The sequence below is a fragment of the Heterocephalus glaber genome, unplaced genomic scaffold (assembly GCF_053883595.1).
Source record: "Heterocephalus glaber isolate CG9 unplaced genomic scaffold, H.glaber_assembly_v1.0 deba00000676, whole genome shotgun sequence".
NCBI lineage: Eukaryota > Metazoa > Chordata > Mammalia > Rodentia > Bathyergidae > Heterocephalus > Heterocephalus glaber.
Window position 1 is genome coordinate 11,251,403 of NW_028258156.1, and position 21,057 is coordinate 11,272,459.

General features: G+C 34.9%; 1 protein-coding gene across 2 annotated transcripts in view; it reads right to left on the minus strand.

Moving 5' to 3' along the window:
* The window catches only part of LOC147829256 (histone deacetylase 9-like), a 193,400-nt gene extending 178,464 nt beyond the window's left edge, over positions 1 to 14,936 (minus strand). Inside the window, exons 1-3 of one of the 2 annotated variants that reach the window (XM_087206452.1) lie at positions 5,519 to 5,580; positions 5,187 to 5,274; positions 4,475 to 4,578 (exon numbers count right to left, since the gene is read on the minus strand). In XM_087206452.1, the coding sequence (XP_087062578.1) occupies positions 4,475 to 4,477 (3 nt within the window). In that variant the 5' untranslated portion in view covers positions 4,478 to 4,578; positions 5,187 to 5,274; positions 5,519 to 5,580. Of the gene's footprint in view, positions 1 to 4,474; positions 4,579 to 5,186; positions 5,275 to 5,518; positions 5,581 to 9,519 lie in introns of those variants that run through there. The other variant, XM_087206451.1, reaches the window with a different exon arrangement.
* Between the last annotated feature and the right edge of the window lie 6,121 nt (positions 14,937 to 21,057).

Consider the following 21,057-nt stretch of genomic DNA (forward strand, 5'->3'; position numbering starts at 1 on the left):
TTGGCCTCTGAAAAAAGACTGATGTTTAAACTACAAACTAGTATTTTGCAGAAGGATCTATGGCTTACAGAGCATTTTCACAATTCTTGACAGAACACTAAACGTAAGTGTATGCATTGATTTGCCAAGTCCCACCATTAAGGTCAAAGGCTTTGCAACCAGCTGAATAAATTGGCTTTCTTGAAGCACTCAGTTCAGTGAGCAGTCCCTGAGCAGTTAGGGTCACTTCAAAAGAGATGCCAGATGCAAAAAGGACTTCATACTTCATTTTAGTAAAATCGTAATAGCAAGAGAAGACACAGGAGCATGAGCTCATTAGCTCTTAACTCATTTGGGTAAAGCAGGAAGATGACATGGGGACTTACATAACCTTGTCCAATCTACCTAATTTTAATATTATATTATGACTCCCTTCTCAGCCTCCTTCCTACATTTTTATCTTTCCCCACACCACTCTGCCTTCCCACCCCCCAAAAAGCCTATGTCATGAAAATGAACAATTCTTAGGATATTCATATATGATAATGATTCAAAATTTGACAATTCTTTTTTATTCATTTATAATATGGATATATGTCAGAACTGATATAAGTAGTGGGAAAAATAAAACTAATAGCAAATGTCTTCACTAAAATACCTCAGGTATAAAGAACTTCAATTAATATGGTTAAAATCTTCTGAACAAAAATAAAATGGACTACTGTTTAAAAGTTAATAATCCAAGCGCAAGGTCCCAAGTTCGATTCCTGGTACCCCATCCCCAAAAAGTTAATAATCTGTATATTTGTATTCAGTAGAATATTATTACTGCAGCATTAATTATACAGTATATCATTTCTGTTTCTGTTATAATTTTTAAACTTTAAACTATGTAGTGCTTTATTTTACATAAGTAAGAATCATTCTCTTTTCAAAGCTGATTCCTGTAATTCTTACATCAGCCACTATATTAAATACCTTGCATGAATTGTTTAATAATTATATGTGTTATGTGGTGTTATCTCTACTAAAAGATTAAAAAAACATGAAGCTTAGAGAGTTTCAGTAATTTACAAAGACTACCTTACAAAGAAAGGATAAATCTGATGACGGGGTCTTGAATCCATTTCCTACTTTAAATGATATATTCTCAATTACTACACTGTTAAATTTATATTCATTATCTCTTTGATCTTCTCATGAATTTGTGTGATAAAGTCATTGGGTACTATTTCTCCTCATTGAGGTTTATATGATTGTTGCTACTCCAACTTCCACCCCCAAACTCCTTCGGCAGACAGAGCAAACCATCCTTTTGATGGGTTCTGAAAACCTGCTTTGAGCTTGCCATCCATTGCATAGATATCAATAATCCTGTCCCCCCTGTTGTACAGTACAGATACCCAAAATTAATTAAGGAATCATAATGTTGGGGCAGACATAAATCATCTCAGAAACTGTTCCAGCTAAAGATATACACATTATATAAAGATAATAACTTACTGAAAAATGCATTAATTTCTGATTTCTGAACAGTTAAAGAAAAGAGGGGTATAGCAAAATTATTTTCCTTTATGGGAAAAAATTTTTCTTGTTTGCTACTGGTTATCTAAAGGATGGGGGCAAAACTGAAAACAAAAACTTTTAAAAAAGTGAATGTCTCCATTTTCACTAAAGGAATACTCAAAGTTGTAAGACAAATTTTGCTCTGGGCATAAATCCGTCCACAGTTGGAAAATCAGAAAAATATTGCCTTGATTACTCTTGTTTCTCTAGGGACATTGGAAAGGCTTATTTAAAAAGATCAAATAAAAGATGAAAAATTTTCTCAAGTATAAAATCATTTGTTCTTGAAAACTGTGTTGGGTGTGGATTAGTGTCTATTTTTCTGAATAAAAAATAGTCTTCTTTAGTATAGTAACTTTTTCCATAGACATTATTTATTAAAATACATAAATCCATTCTAATACTCGTGCAGTCCTTGATTATGTGTCTACATTCACCAAAATATTCAGGGATAAAAGTTCAACCCAAGTATATCTTTTGTTTTGGGCAACAACTTACAGTAGTATAGTTTTAGGAAGATCTTATCATTTTCCTAGTTTTCCTTGTTACAAAATATTCATACAAACTACTGAGTGCTCAGAAATGATCTGTGGCTTGTTTCTCCATAGCAACACATATATACTAGACTGAGTGATGAAAATTACTCGAACTTGTGAGAAATTACAGAAATGAAATGAACTGTTCATTAAAAGCTCCCAAATAGACTTTGTATCTAAGATATGCTGGGAAATGGAAAAATTATTTCAGTATCTTACTAGTTACATAAGTATATTGTAAGAATTTATTCTGTACATAAATTTAGAACAAACATACTTTCATTTTTACATCAAGGTAGTTTTGAAAAGAGCACACATTCTACCAGCTAATGTTATCACTCAATTATTTAGTATAAAGTCTTGTGATAAAAATCTAAAAGTATTTCATTACCAATAGAATTTTCCCAAATCTCACATTTCAAGTAACTTTTTTTTTAAAAAAAGAAAATCTAAAAAGTGTTATTTTCTAACTAAAAGTCAGAATACCTAAAAGCTACATGAGTCAGGCAGGAAAATCCTACTGTAGGACAGGTTAATGCCCTGAACATAATAGCAGGCCTCTTGCAAGTTTAAAAGCAGGTACACCTGCTCCCTTTCCAAACCAATTTGAATGTGTTTGGAATCTTCCCCAGAAAGCAGAAAAGGAAATGGCATGAATGAGCTTCACACATCAACTAGAACCATACCTGCTTAAAATGTTCAAAGCTTCTAAATTTGGCTATGACCCAAAATAGAAGGTGAATTAGAATTCTGGCTCTGTATTTACTAGGCATATAAAAATGCCGAAACTAGCTGTTGGACAGTGAAGTAGGTCTGCCTTCTGTTGGCCTGGAATTTGTGGATCTAGTTCACACTGATCAGCTAATGTGAAAGACTTTGGATATGCAGTAATGAAGCTCTTTCATCATTAAAGAACCTTCACTGCTTCTCCTTTGCTAACTTGCGGAATAGACCTGTCAGCCAGGGAGAATGGATGTCTCAGCGCCACGTGGCACTTTTAAAACTTCCTTCTCAGCAGCTGGAAGAGCAGGAATTTCCTCAAAGTAGCCCTGCAGCTGCAGAATTTGGAAGACTTGAAAGTAAGAATATGTGGCCTGGTGGTGATCTCAGAGGCAACTCTTTGGACAGAACTTCATATGTTTAGAGAATTTGAAATAAAAACATATCATTGGCTACAGCCTATTGAGAAATGAGAATCCCTTATGATTGGGCAGTGGAGCAAATTCTTAAGGAAAGGCCACTAAGCTTACAGGAACTTTTTCGACCTACCAAATAAACTATTTTATAAAACATATCAGATTATCGCCATCAGTCTTTTATTTCTATGCTAATGGATAAAAAGAAAGCTTTGCATATAAATCCTCTGAAGTACAACATATCCATCTATCATAAGCTAGGTGTTTTAGCTTACCAGTCTGTTACAGAATTTGCTGCTTTTGAATTTGAATATCATAAATGTGGTTTCAAAGGACACTCAACAGTTATTATCATCACAGAACCCTCAAGTGACATCAGAGGAGATTTCCTAGAAAGGAAATAACTAAAAGATTCTTAGGAACAGGGTGAACAACTGAGCAATCACTGTCTTACATAATTTTGACAAATTTAGAATGCTTAGAAAATTTTTTTCACACAATCTTTGGACTTCATCTGCTATCCTTTCTTCAAGCTTTTGTCATATATCTAGCATCAAATTCGCAAAACTATGAGCATACTAATTTTTAAAAATGTAATATCTTATAATTCATGCAAAATACTTTAAATTTTCCTTTTGTGTGTACATAGGAAAACAGGAACTGATGTCTCCATTTATGCAAAAATTTTAAGACTTTGCTGCTGTCGTATATCTAGGCCTTCAACACATTGTTTTAATAATGAACTACGACCTACATTGAAACATATTTGGAAAATATACGGAAAGTTAGGTTTTAATATGCCTCACACAAAAGTGCTTGTAGGAAGGCTTCAATACAGTGTGTGAAAAACAGCCATTCCAGCCGAGCCCTAGAACTGGTAACAACTCTTCCATTACTTTTCTGTTCATTTTAACTTAACTAAGTATTTCTTCACATGGCTTTGTTTGTGCTCTCTTGCCCCTTTGGTGTGCCTACTTAACTAAATCAGAGGGCTGGAGGATGAGGCCATGACTTCCAATAAGATTTAATTATGAGTGCAGATATGAACAAGATTTAGACTATTAAGCCTTGCACTTCAAAAAAACCTTTAACATATTTTGCCTTTAAATCTTTTATCACCTGCAAAAATTAATTAAGTGCAGATGTAGCAGGTTCGGTTTGGATGCCAGGGTTCATTTCCTGTCTATGCTTTGTCAGACAACCTATTACACCTCCTTGTGAACTAGAGGCAAACCGAAAACGGGGCTCATAAATCACCATTCAGTTCTCTTTCGCCTTTTCCTGGGTTGGTCCTTTTGGTATGGGGCAGATCTCCAGCTCATTATTCATGAATATACTTTAGACAACATGCCAAGTGTCATCTGCATTTAAACAAACCATTTGTTAAACAAATTATAACTATTGTGTAACAATGCATTATATTAAATCTAAGACTACTCTAATGCCTCTGACTTTTAATCACCCAGGATTCCTGCAGAATCATCCCAAACTGGCATCTGCGATCTGAGATCTTTTCAGAAAGAATGACACGCTGACTTGTTTTAATAATACCATTGTTGCATAACAAGGGACATGATTGCTAACAAGGGGAAGTGGCCAACCGGTTACCAAAGCAACAGCATTCTTTCCAGCACATCTGACTATTTAAAGTCTATATTCTGTAGGGAAAAGTAAATTCAGGTTCTGTTGGGTTATTTTAACTGTGGAAGTATCAATTCATTTAAGGATCATAAAAGTTGCCCTGATCTGCGCCTTCTTCTCATTAAATTGCAGTTAACACCATGAAAGTGAAACGTGAATGTTTATGGTTTCAGAACTGCAATCTGAATTTAATGAGTTTCCACATTCAAAGGAAACACACCCTTCGGTTGTTTGCAAGTGCTAAAAGCAAGACACCCTAACAGAGAAATATAAATCCACTCCTTTTTATCTAGAGTCTGAAAATGCAGCTCTGGCCAGGAATACATACCAGATCTACAATCAATATCTTGCTTATATTTAGTTGGTCTCGCAAGTATTTGGCGGTAATTGCAACTGAATTAAAAAAGCAGAACCCCCTGTGGAATAGAGAAGAACAGAGAAATAAGAAAGCAAATCATCCAGGAAAACCATTATAAATAATGTTCAGAGCATTTTTTAAAATGCTATATGATCTCTGAAGCCATAAATCTGCTTCTGGGAGTACCTTGCAAGATTTTTCAGTCCATCTGCTAACAATTAGAGGCTTCAGAAACATGCATAGGGCAGGTGACCGCTAGGAACTGGGGTGCATGGAGATGGGTGAGAGTCCTTGGTACTTACATGGCTGTGGATTCTTCAGCATGATGACCTGGAGGTCTCACAGCGGCAAATCCATTCTGCAAGAAAAAAACAGGCTTTCAGTGGTCAGCCATGAGGGGACTGTTGAGATCTCCACTCCCTGCACCCTGTGCAGCACGAAGCACACGCAAAGACTGATGTCTCTTACATGCTCCTGAGCTTGTTTTCTTGTCCCTATTACCATGTCACAGAATGGACAAAAACAATATGTATGATCACATTTTCTAGACGATATCTCAGAAAGAAGGCCACCATAGAGCCAGAGGAAGAACGGAGATTTTGGAGTTGTACCTGGCTGGCAAACATGTATGTCAGCTCTTGTATTTGCATGATTCATTATCAAGAACAATTTCTTATTTTATGATATCAACATCCTACAGAGAGAAAAGAAATTCACTTTTGGTGCAGGTTTGGGTCAAAATTCACAAAGACCAGGGGAGATCCAAGGTGAAAATTCTTCAACTGGATGCCTTCAATGGTTATTTCTATTCCAGTGTCAGCAAAATGATAAATTTACACTCATACACTCACATGGACGCAAAACACATCTCTGAAAGGTGAACAGGAGAACAATGGAAAGCCCATATTTTTTCCAGCCTGTAAATTTAGTTTGGATGACTTCCAAGGCTTGCAACTTTATTGAATTCACTAAGTCAATTTCTAGCCCAAGTTCTGGAATTTTATAAAGAATTCCAGGGCTGAGTAGCAATCGGATCTATCTATGATCAAGGAATGCCTTAACCTTCAGATTAGTTGGAATGCATCATGGAAAGCTGAAGTAACTCCAGCATGAAGGCAGGGTGCTATAAATCCTTGCAAAACCAGCATGCTCCAAAAAAGTCAGGCTGTCTGACATGAGAAATTATCATTTATCACATGGTTCACACCACCTTTCACTTAGCTATGATTCCAGGAACATGCTCAGAAGAGAATGTTTCTTTAATACATAATCCTAAAAGTTTTGAGATAATTTTAATATGCTCTAGGGTTTATCTTCTCTAATGGTCTAACTGTAAGTTATCAGAAAAATCATGTATGCCTGGCCTTGGTCTTTAAACATATCTGCATTTTTTATTACAGTAACCAACAATAAGTTAATTTGCCCTATATTTTGGTGAGTATTTGTAATAATAATTTTGGAAACTAATCTGAAGTTGCTATGGCTTGACTATGTCCCCCCAAAAGTCATAGATTGGAAACCTAATCTCGAACTATATTAAGAGGTGGGACCTTTAAGTGGTGATCAGGTCATGGGGGCTCTGTCCCGGGCGGGAATGGGTTAGTTAGGGAGGGAGTGGGTTTCTGATGAAAAGGATGGGTTTGGCCAGACTCTTCTCTCTCTATTTTGCATGTGCTATTTCCTTTTCACCATGCTATGACTGATCCTGAAAACCTCACCAAATGCTAAGGCCCTGCTCTTGGTCTTCCCAGCCTCCAGAACGACAAGCCAAATAAAACGTCTATTGTGTGTAAATTATGCAATCTGGGGTATTTTGTTACAGCAGCAGAAAATGGACTAAGAAGTCAAATAATATAGTACTGTTTCGAAATCTTGAGATGGTGACAAAATAGAATTTTTCTGGTTCTTAAGGTACTACCTCTCGGGCAATAAAAGAGTAACATGAAAGAAACTTAAGAAACAATATAAGACAATAGAGACTACAATATTAAGATTATAAACTGAGACTGTAGGGTGCTATGTGTCCTCTAGCAATGAAGAATTCTGTAAAGATTATGATAAATGCAATATAATTCACTGGGGAAACAACAGGGTGAAAATAACAAATGTAAGGCATGGTTAACCTAATTAGCATGCAAAAAAATTTTAGATCAGGAATACTAAACACTTTTGGAATTTAATTAAACGTTATATTTTATGTGTCAACAGCATGATTAGATAATACAAAGAAGAAAACATCCAGTGACCAATAACTACAAAATATTTAATTAATTAGTAAACATAAAAACCTCAATAAGAAGTTATTTTTTCCACCCAAGAAATTAGAATGTTAAACAATTAAAGGAGTGATATGTCACCCTCATGCTGCTTGCAGAAGGGTAACTTATAGACATTCTAGAAAATAATACATCTTGTATATATAACCAGAGTCTTTGAATTAGTAAGACAGTTACAGGATTTTGCGCTGAGGGTATTATTAATTATGTATATAAGGATTTACTTAAAAAAGCATTTTAAACTGGGCATGGTGATGCATGCCTGTAATCCCAGCACCATGGGAGGCTGAGTCAGGAGGAAGGCGAGTTCAAGCCCAGTCTGGGAAACACAGGGACACACTGAGATCCTGTGTCAAAAAAAGAAAAAAGAAATTTGAAAACATGGTTGGGATGTAGCTTAGTACAAGAGCCGTGGGTTCTATCCCCAGAACCACACATATATACACACAGAAGAACATGTTTAATTTACAAGATTAAGTAGGAACTGGGTACATGGTGGTACATGCCTGCAGTCACAGGTACTTGGGAGGCTAAGGCAGTAAGATTACAAGTTCTAGGCTAGCTTGGAATACATAGTAAGATTTTTAAAACTAAAATTAAAATTTAAAAAATTAAATTATTAATTTAAAGTTGTCTTGAAATTAAAATAAAATAAAATGGGCTCATATCAGAAACATAATTAGTGGATTATGGTACATTTATATCATGGAATACTAGAAAGGCATTAAGGTTTGTTGTTATAAATATACAATGAAACAGAAAAGACTTCATAAAGTTAATTTTTAAAATATTACTCTTACTAAAACATATAGTATGATATACCTGAGAAGGCAGTGTGTTATTTTATTTTAAATTTATAATTTTATATATTTTCCAAATTTTTACAACAAATTATAAATTATTCACAATGGAAAAATACTATAAAACAAAGAGGACACAGAGCAGTAGAACTCATAGATCTTTCCAGGACAGCTGTGTTCACATAGATAGAAAAGGATTTAAAGGACATTTTGGGCAGGGGAAATACCCAAATCCAAAGAAGGAAAAGAGTTCAAAAAAGTGTTATGTGTTGGAGCTCATTCTTACTGGAGTTCATGTTGAGGAATAGAATGGAAATAAAATTTCATAGGTAATTATGTGGGTTATATGGAACAAAATAAGAAATAGAATTTGAGTTCCATCTCCCTCTTTTTTCTGACAGCCAATTCCTTAAACAAAGGGTCTGCCTTTTGCTTTACAATTCCCAACAGTAAACTCCACCATTCTGTTAAATTGCTTCTGAGACTACTTGAGCTTGGGTTGAAAACTCTCCTTCTTGCCAGTTTCAATAAATTTTTTCTCAGTTTTGAGAATCCAACCAAAGCTTCTATTGTGCCTTCAGAAACATCCAATCCCCTATATTCTCCATGTGCAAGCCCCCTGTCCTTGACTAAAACCTACCAGGGGTACTTCTCTGTTTCCTTCCATCCTTCAACAGCTCACAAGACAACAGCTCACCAGAGGACAGACCTGGCTATCTGGTGCTGCTTTAAGAGCAAAAGGACCATTATACCCACGTCTCCCCAACACGTCCTTGTTAAAGAAAAAAAAAAAAAAGAAAGCACTGGATCACCCAGCAAAAGAGAAGAAAGGACACATGAAAATGCTGGAGACAACCTTAAGGCACTCCTGTGCCCTTCTGCTCCTTACACTAGGGGAGGTGTTAGTCCCCATATCTGTCTCACCACGTGCAGTCTGGAATCTCATCCTCACTTGCTTTACTGCGATCATGTATTAACCTCTGCTCACTCACGTGTTACATCAATATTAAAATTCCCCTCCCAATTATATTCCTTCATTACGATTTAAATAGGCTCGGATCTTCTACCACTTGGGAGATGTATAGGGATATATTTATCTCCATCCTCAATCTCATCACTTCCTCCAAGCTCCCACACATTTTTTCTTCCCCTTTTAACACCCAAACTTCTTCAAAAGATGGTCTTCCCTGCTTTGTCTTTCCCCTCTTCACTTCGGCCTCAACTGACATTCTCTGTTTTCTCTTCCATCTATATCAGTGAAGAAGCTCTCCTGAGAGTCACCGATAGGCTCCACGTCACTGAATCCAACGATACTTTTTACTCTTTCAACATGTTGGTCCTTCATGAGTTTTCAACACTACTGGCTACGTCTTCCTTTTTTAAAGATTAGCTTTGGCTTCTGTGACATCATAGTCTCCTTGTTTCCTCATCTCTGTTTCCACTCCCTAGTCAGACTTCTGCTCATAAAATATTGATGTTATACAAGGGCAAATCTTAGGCTGCTCTTCTCTTACCACACATCATAGGCAATGCTACTGCTATTATGAATTCAGTCACTTCCCATCATAAAAAACTTCATGGATTTCTATTTTTAGGATGAACTTTCCTCAAGGGCCAACCAATCAAACTACCTACTCAATATCTTTATTTGGAAATTTCAAGATCATTTCAAATTCAGAATATTCAAAATCAAACTGCTGATCACCCAGTTTTAATTTAGCAATAATACAGGGATTCATCCATTGAAGTCAGAGACCAATGAGCTGTCTTTAATGCCTTTTTCTCCCTATTCTTCTTCCATCTCATTTTGACTCATGGCTAACTTCTGTTGATTTTACTTTTAATTTTTACTCAAATGTATGCATTTATATTTGTATCCATTCCTTGAATATCTTGCTTTTTAAATTTCTACAATTTATTTACATCATTCTTACAGGAATTATTGTTAGTGATTTCCATATCTACACAGAAAATCCATTTAATATCATGATTTCTTAGTTTTCTGACTCTGCCATCAATAAATTTGGCCTCTATTTATAATCAGACTGCTCAAACTGACCCTGTCAGTACCAATCACAACATCGACTTTATAATTTCAATGTCATGCGTCCTAATCTCCCACTATTTTATGTTTCCAGCTAAAGTCTCAGCTTCATTGGGACTTCCAAACCATTGACCTTATTTAAGTTTTGTTATCCACCATTTACCCCTCCATCATGTTCAGTTTCCTGCTTGTGTGGATTAGACTTCAGCTCCATCATTATATTCACTTCCTTGCATATCGTATTACTTTGTCCCTTTCTTCCTCCAGCACACTCTCCTGGGCATATTAGTCTACTCAGGCTGCCATAACAAAAATACCGCAGGTTGAGTGGCTCAAACAATAGAAATTCATTTTTCACAGTTTTGGATACTTAGAACCAGGTTTGATCTCTGGCAAGGGCCCTGCCTGGCTTGCAAATAGCTACCTTCTTACCACAGCCCTCATACAGTCTTTCCTCTTAGCACTCAGAGAGAAGTGAGCTCTGGTGGCTCTTCCAGGTCATACAAGGGTGGCAGCCCTACCAGATTCATGCCCTGATGACCACATACATATTTACAGCCCCTATGTGAAAATATAGTCACACTGGAAACTAACTGTCAACATATGAATTGTACAGAGGCATAAACATTGTCTCTGAACAAACTCTCAGTCACTATCCTTCTTTCTCCCTCCCACATACTCCTCTGGTAAAATTATAATTCTGATTAAGACACACCATACCTGCTCTACTCCAGCGCCTGAGCACACTTAAAAGGCACACGACTAGTCTTCTTTTGAATTACAATCACAAATTCTAGTGGACTGTTCACAATGCCCACCAATCATACTGTATTTCTTAAATAATTCTCCAAGGCTTTCAGATGACTATTTTTACCTTCTCTTTCTTTAAATTTGCAATAAACTCTGCCCACTCCTTAACTTTTTCTGACAAGCTCCTTAACTTTTGCTTCTTATTTCAATTAAAAAGTAGAATCGATGAGAATAAACTTTCCACATCTTCCACTCACAAAAATCTGCCCACCTTCTCACCAGTGCCTGATTTTAGCTAAAAGCACTTAATTGATCTAATTGACCCGTGTATTTCAAGCCACCCTCTCATTTATTCAAGCAGATTTGACCCACAGGTTTCCCTCCTCTCTCTGGTATCAACAATTTTTTTCTTTTTGGATTATTGCCATCACAGTGGAAAGCATGTTTAAGTCATTCCCCTTAAGAAAAAGATGTCAAAATTTAATGGCCAGTGTGATGCTATCAGGAGGTGGGACTATTCAGAGGTAATTAAGTCATGAGATCTTCTCCTCTTGTGAATGAGATTAAGGTCCTAACAAAAGACACTGCATTCAGCCTTTGGTTTCCTTGTCCTCTGCCTTCTGACATATTAATTCATGAGGCACCATCTTTGAAGCAAACGGCAATTCTCCCTAGACCATCAAAATGGCCAGTACCTTGATCTTGACTTTCAAGCCTCTAGAGGAGTGAAGAAATAAATTTCAGTGCTTTATAAATTATTGTACTTGTGGTATTTTGCTTTAGCAGCACAAATGGATAAAGATTCTCTTAACGATCTGCCAAACCCTATTTCTAAGACCTCATCTACATTTGCAGTGATGTACCTCTTAGTGCGATCATATGATTTTTCAATTTTATTGCTTCTGATTATTTAGATTTGTATGATTAACGTCTACACATACTCACCAAAGGATCAATTTTGTGCTTAGCAATTTGTTCCCTAGGCTTACATAGTATCTCACAGAGAGCAGGGGGGCAGTAATGAATGAGCTGGGGTGTAGCTCAATGGCCGAGTGTTTCCCTAGCATGCGCAAAACCTTGGGTTCCATTCCCAGCACCAGAAAGAAAACAAAAAAAGATAAAATAAATGTGTAAATAGACACTGGCCATTTTCCCAGTATGGCCCTGAAGTGATTCGTTCTTACAAGGGTCCACATTTTGGCACTTCAGCTTAGATTTTCAGATTCTTAGAATGTAGGTCATTTATTACACTAGCTTTTCTTAGATATACACAAAATATTTTGTACTTTGAAATTAATAGTATCATGGGCTTGAAGAAATAGGCTGGAAATGCTTTAAAGTGAGAATGTTATTCTCAGATTCTAGGCTTCTTGTCTGAGAATTTGTTTAGTACTTTTCGGTCTCCCACCATATCTGGCACAAAAAGCTGCTGTATGTTCTACCACCTCAACAAGTTTTTCCTCGGCTCAAGGGCATATTCCTATTCAAATAACATTTGTCAATGAAGCTTTTTAAGATTACTTTTACTTTTTAAAAATATAAAATTTACTAGTATTATAAAATATAAGCATGAGAAATATGTACAGTATATAATAAGTGATTCAGTGATGTGGCATATTACTTTGTCATTAAGGCTAATGATAATAATAATGAGTTTAATTTTGTGAATAAAGCCTGTTTTCATGTCTTTGGAGTGTCTTTGATGTTCTTGCTGAATCCTTTTCCCTTTTAATTTGTAAGCATCTTAGACTATTGTAGTAAAACCTAGAAATACCATGATTCTTTACAATTGTGACTTTTTTCTATTTCACCCCATGGAATGCTCTTTGACTTATATTTCATTCAAAGCTATGAAGACCAAGAAATTAGTCTAAGCAAATACAGAGTACAGTACGTTTCTACTGATTTCTATCAACTTTATGGTGACATAATTTTCTTCTTAATGATGTGATCTTACTCCTTCTAGTGGTATATTCTCCAGAGTCGTAAGCATGACTACTCATAGAGTTTTGGCAGTATTTTAACATCATGAACAATAGCAATTAATTATTCAAGTACTGACCGTGCTGACATACCTATTTTGTCATTGTTGTTTAGATTCGCAAAATGGAATTTTCTTGAGTTTAAAGGGAAGAAATGATTTGTTCTTTGATTTCATCATGTGGGAAAATACAGGAGAATATCTGATTGCCTATATAGTCATAGGACATCAAGGAAAGAAAATCTATGACATTGTCTATATATAAAAATAGATTTGAGGAACAGGAATCTAATCATTTCAGACTAGGCTATTTTCATAACTAATAAAATTTTCTGGACACATTTATCAAAATATCAAATTTGTTTTGTATTTCTTATATACACAGTGAAATTTTTCCTGGCCAAAAAATTGCAAGGCAGTAAGCAAATTACTGAAACCATTTTAAACATTTATTTTTTGACTTCATATAAGCTAAATCTTCATCTACAGTAATGATGGGTACAGAAAATTCAAAATGTAGAAAACAACCTGATTATTTTACTTGTGTTCATTATGATTATCCTATGGACAGCAGAAATGCCTATACTTATTTCTCTAACATAACCATGGACATAGGTAATCAAAGGATGGTAAGAACCACAACTGATTCCAACTTACGCAAAGTAAGTTTCCATTTTAAAATAATGGAAAATGAGGGCCTAATCAGCACTGAGAGAGTGATACAGTGAGAATTCATTATGTGCCAGAATCAAATGACAAATACAGAATCTAAAACAGAAAAGCAAAGGTTATTTACAGAGTTGGAAATACTGAGCAATGAACTAGAGCTTAAACTATCTGTAATACCTAGTAGTCCTATCAGTCACTCTTTTATTGATTTTTCTGAATAAAACTATAACTGCAGTGCAGAAAATAGAATGTCTATGTTAGCTTTGAAAAATGCCAACAAGAAATGAGATTCTGAGTTTCTTTGAAGTAGTTGATCAAATATTTTGCCTTTTTATAATATAACACTATTTACAGAAGCTATAAAAACAATGTTGAATAAATTCATTTTACAGAAAAAAATACATTTTCTACATAACTGCCTACTACCCAAAGACTAATTGAGCATATCAGACCAACTGACTGGAATTTTTTTTAAATTTCTATTTTAGTGTATTGCTAATTTAGAGCTCAGTAATTACCAATCTTAAATAATATTACTAAAATATTTCTAAATGAGGCTAAAGTATCAATGCTCAGTGAAGTAAGATACACCAAAATCAAGCACAACATGGAAAAATTCTACAACATGTATTTCCAAGTGAAGATGTGATGGTTGACTTATTACTTCCAGTGTATTTGCTGAATTGGAAATTCATATGCAATGCTTTATGTGGTTGAAACATTTCACTGGAAGCCATTTCCTAGCTAAGCCAAACAGATTTATACTGATGCACTCATTACCAATTGTGAAAATGACTTTCGGAAACAGTCCTTACCTAAACATGTAGGCTGAGGTTTGTTTTTCTTTTAAGAAGAATAGTTAGATATATTTTAATCTACTGTGACACTCAATAGCTATCACAATAAAAGATGTCTGTCTGTAGGCCTTTTGATTCTGATAAAAAGAAGTGCTGACAGCAACTTGAGCCTGCAATTTATATGACTATACTAGGATGGTACAATTTCCCCCTAATCTGGTTTGCTCAAAAGTTCCCTTTCCAAAGTCTTGATAAACTTGCTTGACACATGTAAAAGTGGTTACTTGATGCTGGGAGAAAAAGAGAAATAAAAATAAAGCATTTTGTCATTTAACACACTTTTAAAAATTATAGGAATAAAGTTCTGATTCTTTATATTAGAATCATAGTAAGGAATAGGCTTTTGAAAGATTTAATTGGATATAAGATCCTAAAGTTTTCCTATTATACTAAAGGTTTGTGTGTTTTTTATCAATGCTTGAACTTTTGAGTTTTTAGGAAGTGATGAATAATTATGTTTGATTTTAATGGAAATACACATAAATATATATATATATAATGCAAATCTTGCTGCATTAAGCACTTCTTTTAAAATAATTTCTGCCTCTACTCAGACAAAATGGAATAAGGCAAAACAACCCAATCAAAACTTTCTAGTGCCTGGTGGAACACCTACTACAGTATGGGTCATTTTCACTTGATTCAATCCTGCTTCCCCATCCAAAATGGTGCTAATTTCACTAAACATAGTGGTACTGTATACGATTCCACTTTTTTACCTGAAGAAATTGAAAATTCAATTAATTTTCAATGAAAATTAAACATATTATCTTTGTAGAAATTACTGGATGTTAAAGTTTGGGGGTAAGATCATACATGAAAGTTGAACAATCACTACCTTCCTTGGCAATCACTCTTTGGTAACAGATTTGGAGATTTAGATAATCAGACTCAACTCAGGCATGTAGAAGAGCACACATATCTTCTCCTCCTGCCTCACCTACCGACTTGTTCACCTAGAAAGAACCTAAGCAACAACTGGCTCAGGCTTTGCTTTTCAGGAATGACTCAGACATAGCCATTGCTTTTGATAAACTGCTAAATAAACTACAATCCCAGTTGACCATTATGAATATGATAGAGTTCATCATTTCTACAATGTGCTTCACATCGTGCCCAAAGTCACTATTCCTTGACTTAGATTCTAAGTTCTCCCTCTTCAGCTACACTGACTTATATGATGAAAAATAGCTCTACATAAGTTGTATTATGGCAAAAATAGTGTGAAAATAGAATATATCCTTTTCCAGCTTTACTTTCTTGGAATTAAACCTTATGTGGAAATTAAAAGGTATTACACGTATTAAAGCTATTTGGTTTGCACTAACATACAAGTCTTTACAAGAAAGAGTGGCATCATTAGGCATCTCCCAACAGTATCTGGACCCTCTGTAAAACTTCATATTCAAAGTAATAAAGCAAGGTCAGTCTTTTGGGCTGTCTTTAGTAATAGTTAAGCAATATGCATAATACCTTAGAATATACTAGTATACAGCACCTAATGGTAGTTAACTTCAGGCTTAAGAAACTTTCTGAAAAGGCAAGTTTGCCTCAGAATTGATGCTATTAATCTACAGCCACTGAAGGAAGAAAGTTTCACAAAAAAAAGGCTGTGTCAAGCACACTGGAATCCGGGAGGTTAAGTGAGATAGAGAGATTTGCCAAGAAAACAATAAGGGACATATGGGAATACCATTTTGTTTCTTGGAGTAAGCTCAAGGGAGCCAGGAAAACAGGAGCCTGGCATTAACAGTTTAACTGAATGGTGAACCCCAAAGCACATGCACAGCTGCCAGCCCTGCACCCTGAAGAATCCAGAAGGAGGGAGCTCATGACAGCCCTGGAAAACAGTTTTTAGGAAGCCTGGCAATTATGGTCCATGACGCCTACAGCCTTGAGCCTGGCACAGCTGTGGCCATGGATGGGACAAAACGCTTTCATGAAATACCAGGACTCTGGGAAGAAGGGACCAGAACGTCTCATGGTGTTTATATTATATGCAACTTAAACTGAGCCATTTGTGAAAAGAATAATGGATCAACTATGAAGAAGATCTTGTTGTGAGTGAAGAAGTTATCAGAATATAGATCTTGGTAAGGCACTAATAACTCACTGAAAACAATTTGTTTAGTTTATCAGTGGCTTCATTTGAAACAGCGTCAACAATTCAATCTGCTGAATTTTTGGAAATATGATTGTTTTTTGGGCTCCATTGAAAAAACACAAACCAAGTATTTTCATCATGTAAACAGAGCCTCAGTATGAAAAACTTCAGAAAAAAGTATTAGGGCAAAAGAGTTTTACCTGCTGCTCTCTAAAATAAAACCAGAAATTATGTTTTAAGACAAACGATCAGAACCTTCTGTGAAAATGACAGCACAAAATAATAGTAATGATTAAGACCTGAACAAAGATAATACTGAGGAAAAACTTGTCCCATAATAAGATATGTCTTAAGATATACTCATTTCTACTACAGTAGATTTTTACTCAATTAACAATAATATTATTATTTTAGAATCATTTAGTGCACACAAACATTTTCAACCAGATTTAAGAAACTTCAAAAATTTTAAGAGCAAATCTTAGCACTTTACATTATATAGCTATTATCAAAATCTCTAGGTTCTTAGGGTAGATGACTTTAACTTTGGCTATGTTTTTCTTATTCTGATTTTAATTTTTTCCTTCCATTATGGCCGATGGCCATACCCTGTAAGAATGGCTATTAAGTAAATCTGATCAATTTACTTAAAAGTAGGTAATTAAATAAAACTTTCAATCAAAGAAATTAAATTATATAATATACATATTAGCATCATTCAAAAAGAACATCAAATGAATTGAACAGACTTTTCATTTTACAGCAAGTTCGTGTGTATGCGTGTGTGTGAAATTTACTGCCATATACGATTACAAAGGTGCAAAATACTTATGTTCTCTGAGTGTGTATGATATGTGCAATTTGGACACTGGTATAAAAAAAGAAGCAAAACAATGTCTTTTACAGAGATTGAAACAAAAAAGCAAAGAAACATCTGCAATATAGATAAACCAGCAGGTATCTGCTTTTATACTATTAAAGATGAAAAACAAACATAAATTACTGGAAACATATCTTCCATTTGATATTATTTGTTTGTTCTACATTTTAAATATTGAAGAAGGGAAAATGCACCAGAAAACCTTAAAAGTAAATGCTAAATTTGAGACCTTGAATTTATTTCAGGAAGTATTTTCCCATTTATTTTTTAAAATATCATTAAGACTTTTACTAAACGTGTAAAGTAGGTGTTAGTGACTGAGAAAAGCTCAGCAAGATTTAGAGGAGAGACAGACACAGATAGTCCTAAGTAAGAAACAGCATATTTTAGTCAGTATGAGTTAAACCACATACGAGTAATGAAATCTGGATAGTTCAAAGCCAAGAATCAGATGAAGAGGCTAGAAATAAGCATATCCAATTACCATGGAGCAGGCAGTTAAAACTACAAACGAGAAATTGAAATATTAGCCATCAGAAAAGCAGATGGGTAAGATAAAAACCTTGAAAATAGACTGTGCAGTGGGAACATTACAGGCAGGCCAAGTAGGAAAGAGGTCTAGAGCAAAGAATCTAAGTAGCAGGCAGACATTTCACTTCACTCAAGATCTGTTGTTTGCTTCTGTGTCACTTTTCATAGATGGTATAGGTCACCCACAAGTTGGTTTACTTAAGAGTTTTGAAAAAGAGTAGGTGTTCCTGGTACAACAGGAAGTAGGGAAGATGAGAACAAAGGAGTTACTCATAAGGTTAAAAATATAACTGCCGAAGTTCTCCCTTCCTCAGCTATTTAGATAGCCAATGCACTGTAGATGTAAAGACAATATATTAGCACCACATTTGTTCTTTCCTTCATCTAAGTGAAAGGATCAACTAGAGAAATAGTTCAATCTGCCTCCATTCTTATCACTGATATTTGTCCGTTTTGAGTGTCAAACATATTTTGCAATAGGAAAGAGCCTCAGGATCTTCTCTACTACGAATTTTTTGATTATTCACACCTGACTGAGAGAAAGAAGTATGTGTGAAATCTTCAGTACTGCCAAAGTAACAAATAGTTGAATAAAACAACAACAAAATACTTTTTAAAAATCTCTAAATTTGGGACACAAATTTTTTTAAAGAATTAAACTCCAAACCTTTCTTATTTTTTCTTTTAAATCACAGTGTCTCATGTATAATCACCTATTACAGGACAATCAAAGAAACGAAATAATGAGATTCATAATCAAGTAGAAATAAAGTAATATAAGCAGACTCTAAGTGACTCACAATTATTAGATAAAGACTTCACGGTAATTATTATAGTCACGTTCACCTGATAGAGTATTAATATCCAGAGCACACAAAGAACTCAAAAACATTAACATCAAAACAAGTAAACCTAGCAAAAAAATGGGCACATGAACTGAACAGCCAGTTCTCAAAAGAGGTACAAATCAAAACTACACTGAGATTTTATTTCACCACAGTTAGAATGGCTATTACCAACAAAACAAAACAAAAATAAGAAATGTTAGTGAGGATGTGGAGAAAAAGGAACATATATATACTGCTGGTGGAAAGGCTAACTAGTGAAGCTACTATGTACAATAATTTGGATGTTCCTCAAATATTTAAAATAGAACTATTATATGATCTAACTATAATACTCCTGGATATATACCCAAAGGAAACAAAATCAACATCCAATAGAGATGTGTGCATTTTCATGTTTATTGTTGCTCTACTCATAAGAGGCAAATTATAGAATCAGTCTGTATATCCATCAACAGATAAATCTTCATCTGACACCAGAAAGAAAGCCATCATCAAGAAATCAAACAATAACGAATGATGGCAAGCCTTTGGTGGAAAAAAAAATCTCCTACATTGATGGTTGGAATGTAAACTAGTATGGAAATCAGTATGGAGATTTCTCAAAGAACTAAAATTAGAAATTCCATATGACTCAGCTATCCCCCTGGTAGGCATCTTCCCCACAGAGCTTAAGACATCATACTACAGTGATACATGCATAACAAAGTTTATAGAGCACAATGCATAACAGCTAAATCCTGGAAGCAGCCCGTATACCCATCAATAGATGATTTGATAAAGAAAATGGATGGAACTGGAGATCATCTAAGTGAAATAAGCCAGACTCAGAAACAAAAGTCAAGTTGGGCCTGGAGGCACAAGTCTGTGATTCCAGCACTCTCGTGGGCTGAGACAGGAGGGTTGCAGGTTTAAGCCAAGTATAGGCAACTTAGTAAGAATCTGTCACAAAAATAAGAAATAAAAATTGGACTACGGATGTAGTTCAGTGTGAAAGCCCTGGGTTCAATTCCCAGTATCAAAAAAAAAAGAAGGAAGGAAGACAGATAAGTTTCATCTTTTCCCTAATAAGAGCAATATAGCAGAAAAAAAAAAGATGACATGGATGTAGAAAGGGAACTCTTGAGGAAAAGAAAGGAAAGAAGGTAGTGGGGAAGGCGAGGAAAATAGGCAGGGTGGCTATGATCAAAGCATGTGTATAAAAATGTCACAATGAAACCCATTCTGAACAATTAATATGTCTAATAATTATAATGAAAACGTTAAGAGAACTTATGGGAAAGATAAATATAATGGTAAAGAGAAAGAAAAGTTCAAGAAATGGAAGGTGTAAAGAAGAATTAACTAGGAATTTTAGCAGTGAAGAGTACAATGTTAAAAATTGTTTGGATTATATTCATAGTAGATCAGACACAAGAAGAACACAGGAGCAATAAACTTAAAGAGAGGTCAAGAGACATTATTCAAACAGAGTTACAGAGAAGAAAACAAGACTGAAGGAAATGAACAGAGCCTCAGTGTGCATAGTATGAAGGGATCAAATAAACACATAACAGGATCCTTAGAAACAGAGGATACTCAGAATAGGGAAGAAAAAAGTGTTTGAACTAATATTGACTAAAAGTTCTCCAATTTTTATCAAAAACAGTAAGCCACTGACAAAGGAAGCTCAGTAAACTTCTAGCAAAATAAAGCCAGGAAAATCAGAGCTAATAAAAAACAAAGAACAGTGAAAAAGAAAGAACAGTGCAAAGATATATCTAAAGTGTGAAATAACGGTCAAAATTGGCTTCAGGCCAAATAATAATATCTTTCAAAGAAAATTTTTTTCTTAGAAAAAAAAGATGAAAGAATTTGTTGCCAATAGATCTACAATGCAAGGAATGTGGAAGGAAATTCTTCAGATTGAAAGGAAATGATACCAGATGGAATTGGATAAAATCTATCTACATAGATACAGAGTACCAGGAAGACTAAATATAGGGGCTAATATGAAAGACATTTCATAAATTGTTTTTATTTTATATGAATATAAACACATTCTCAACATTCTCTCTCTCTTATGCCCATACACAAACTCACACTTTAAACTTGCTTAAAAATA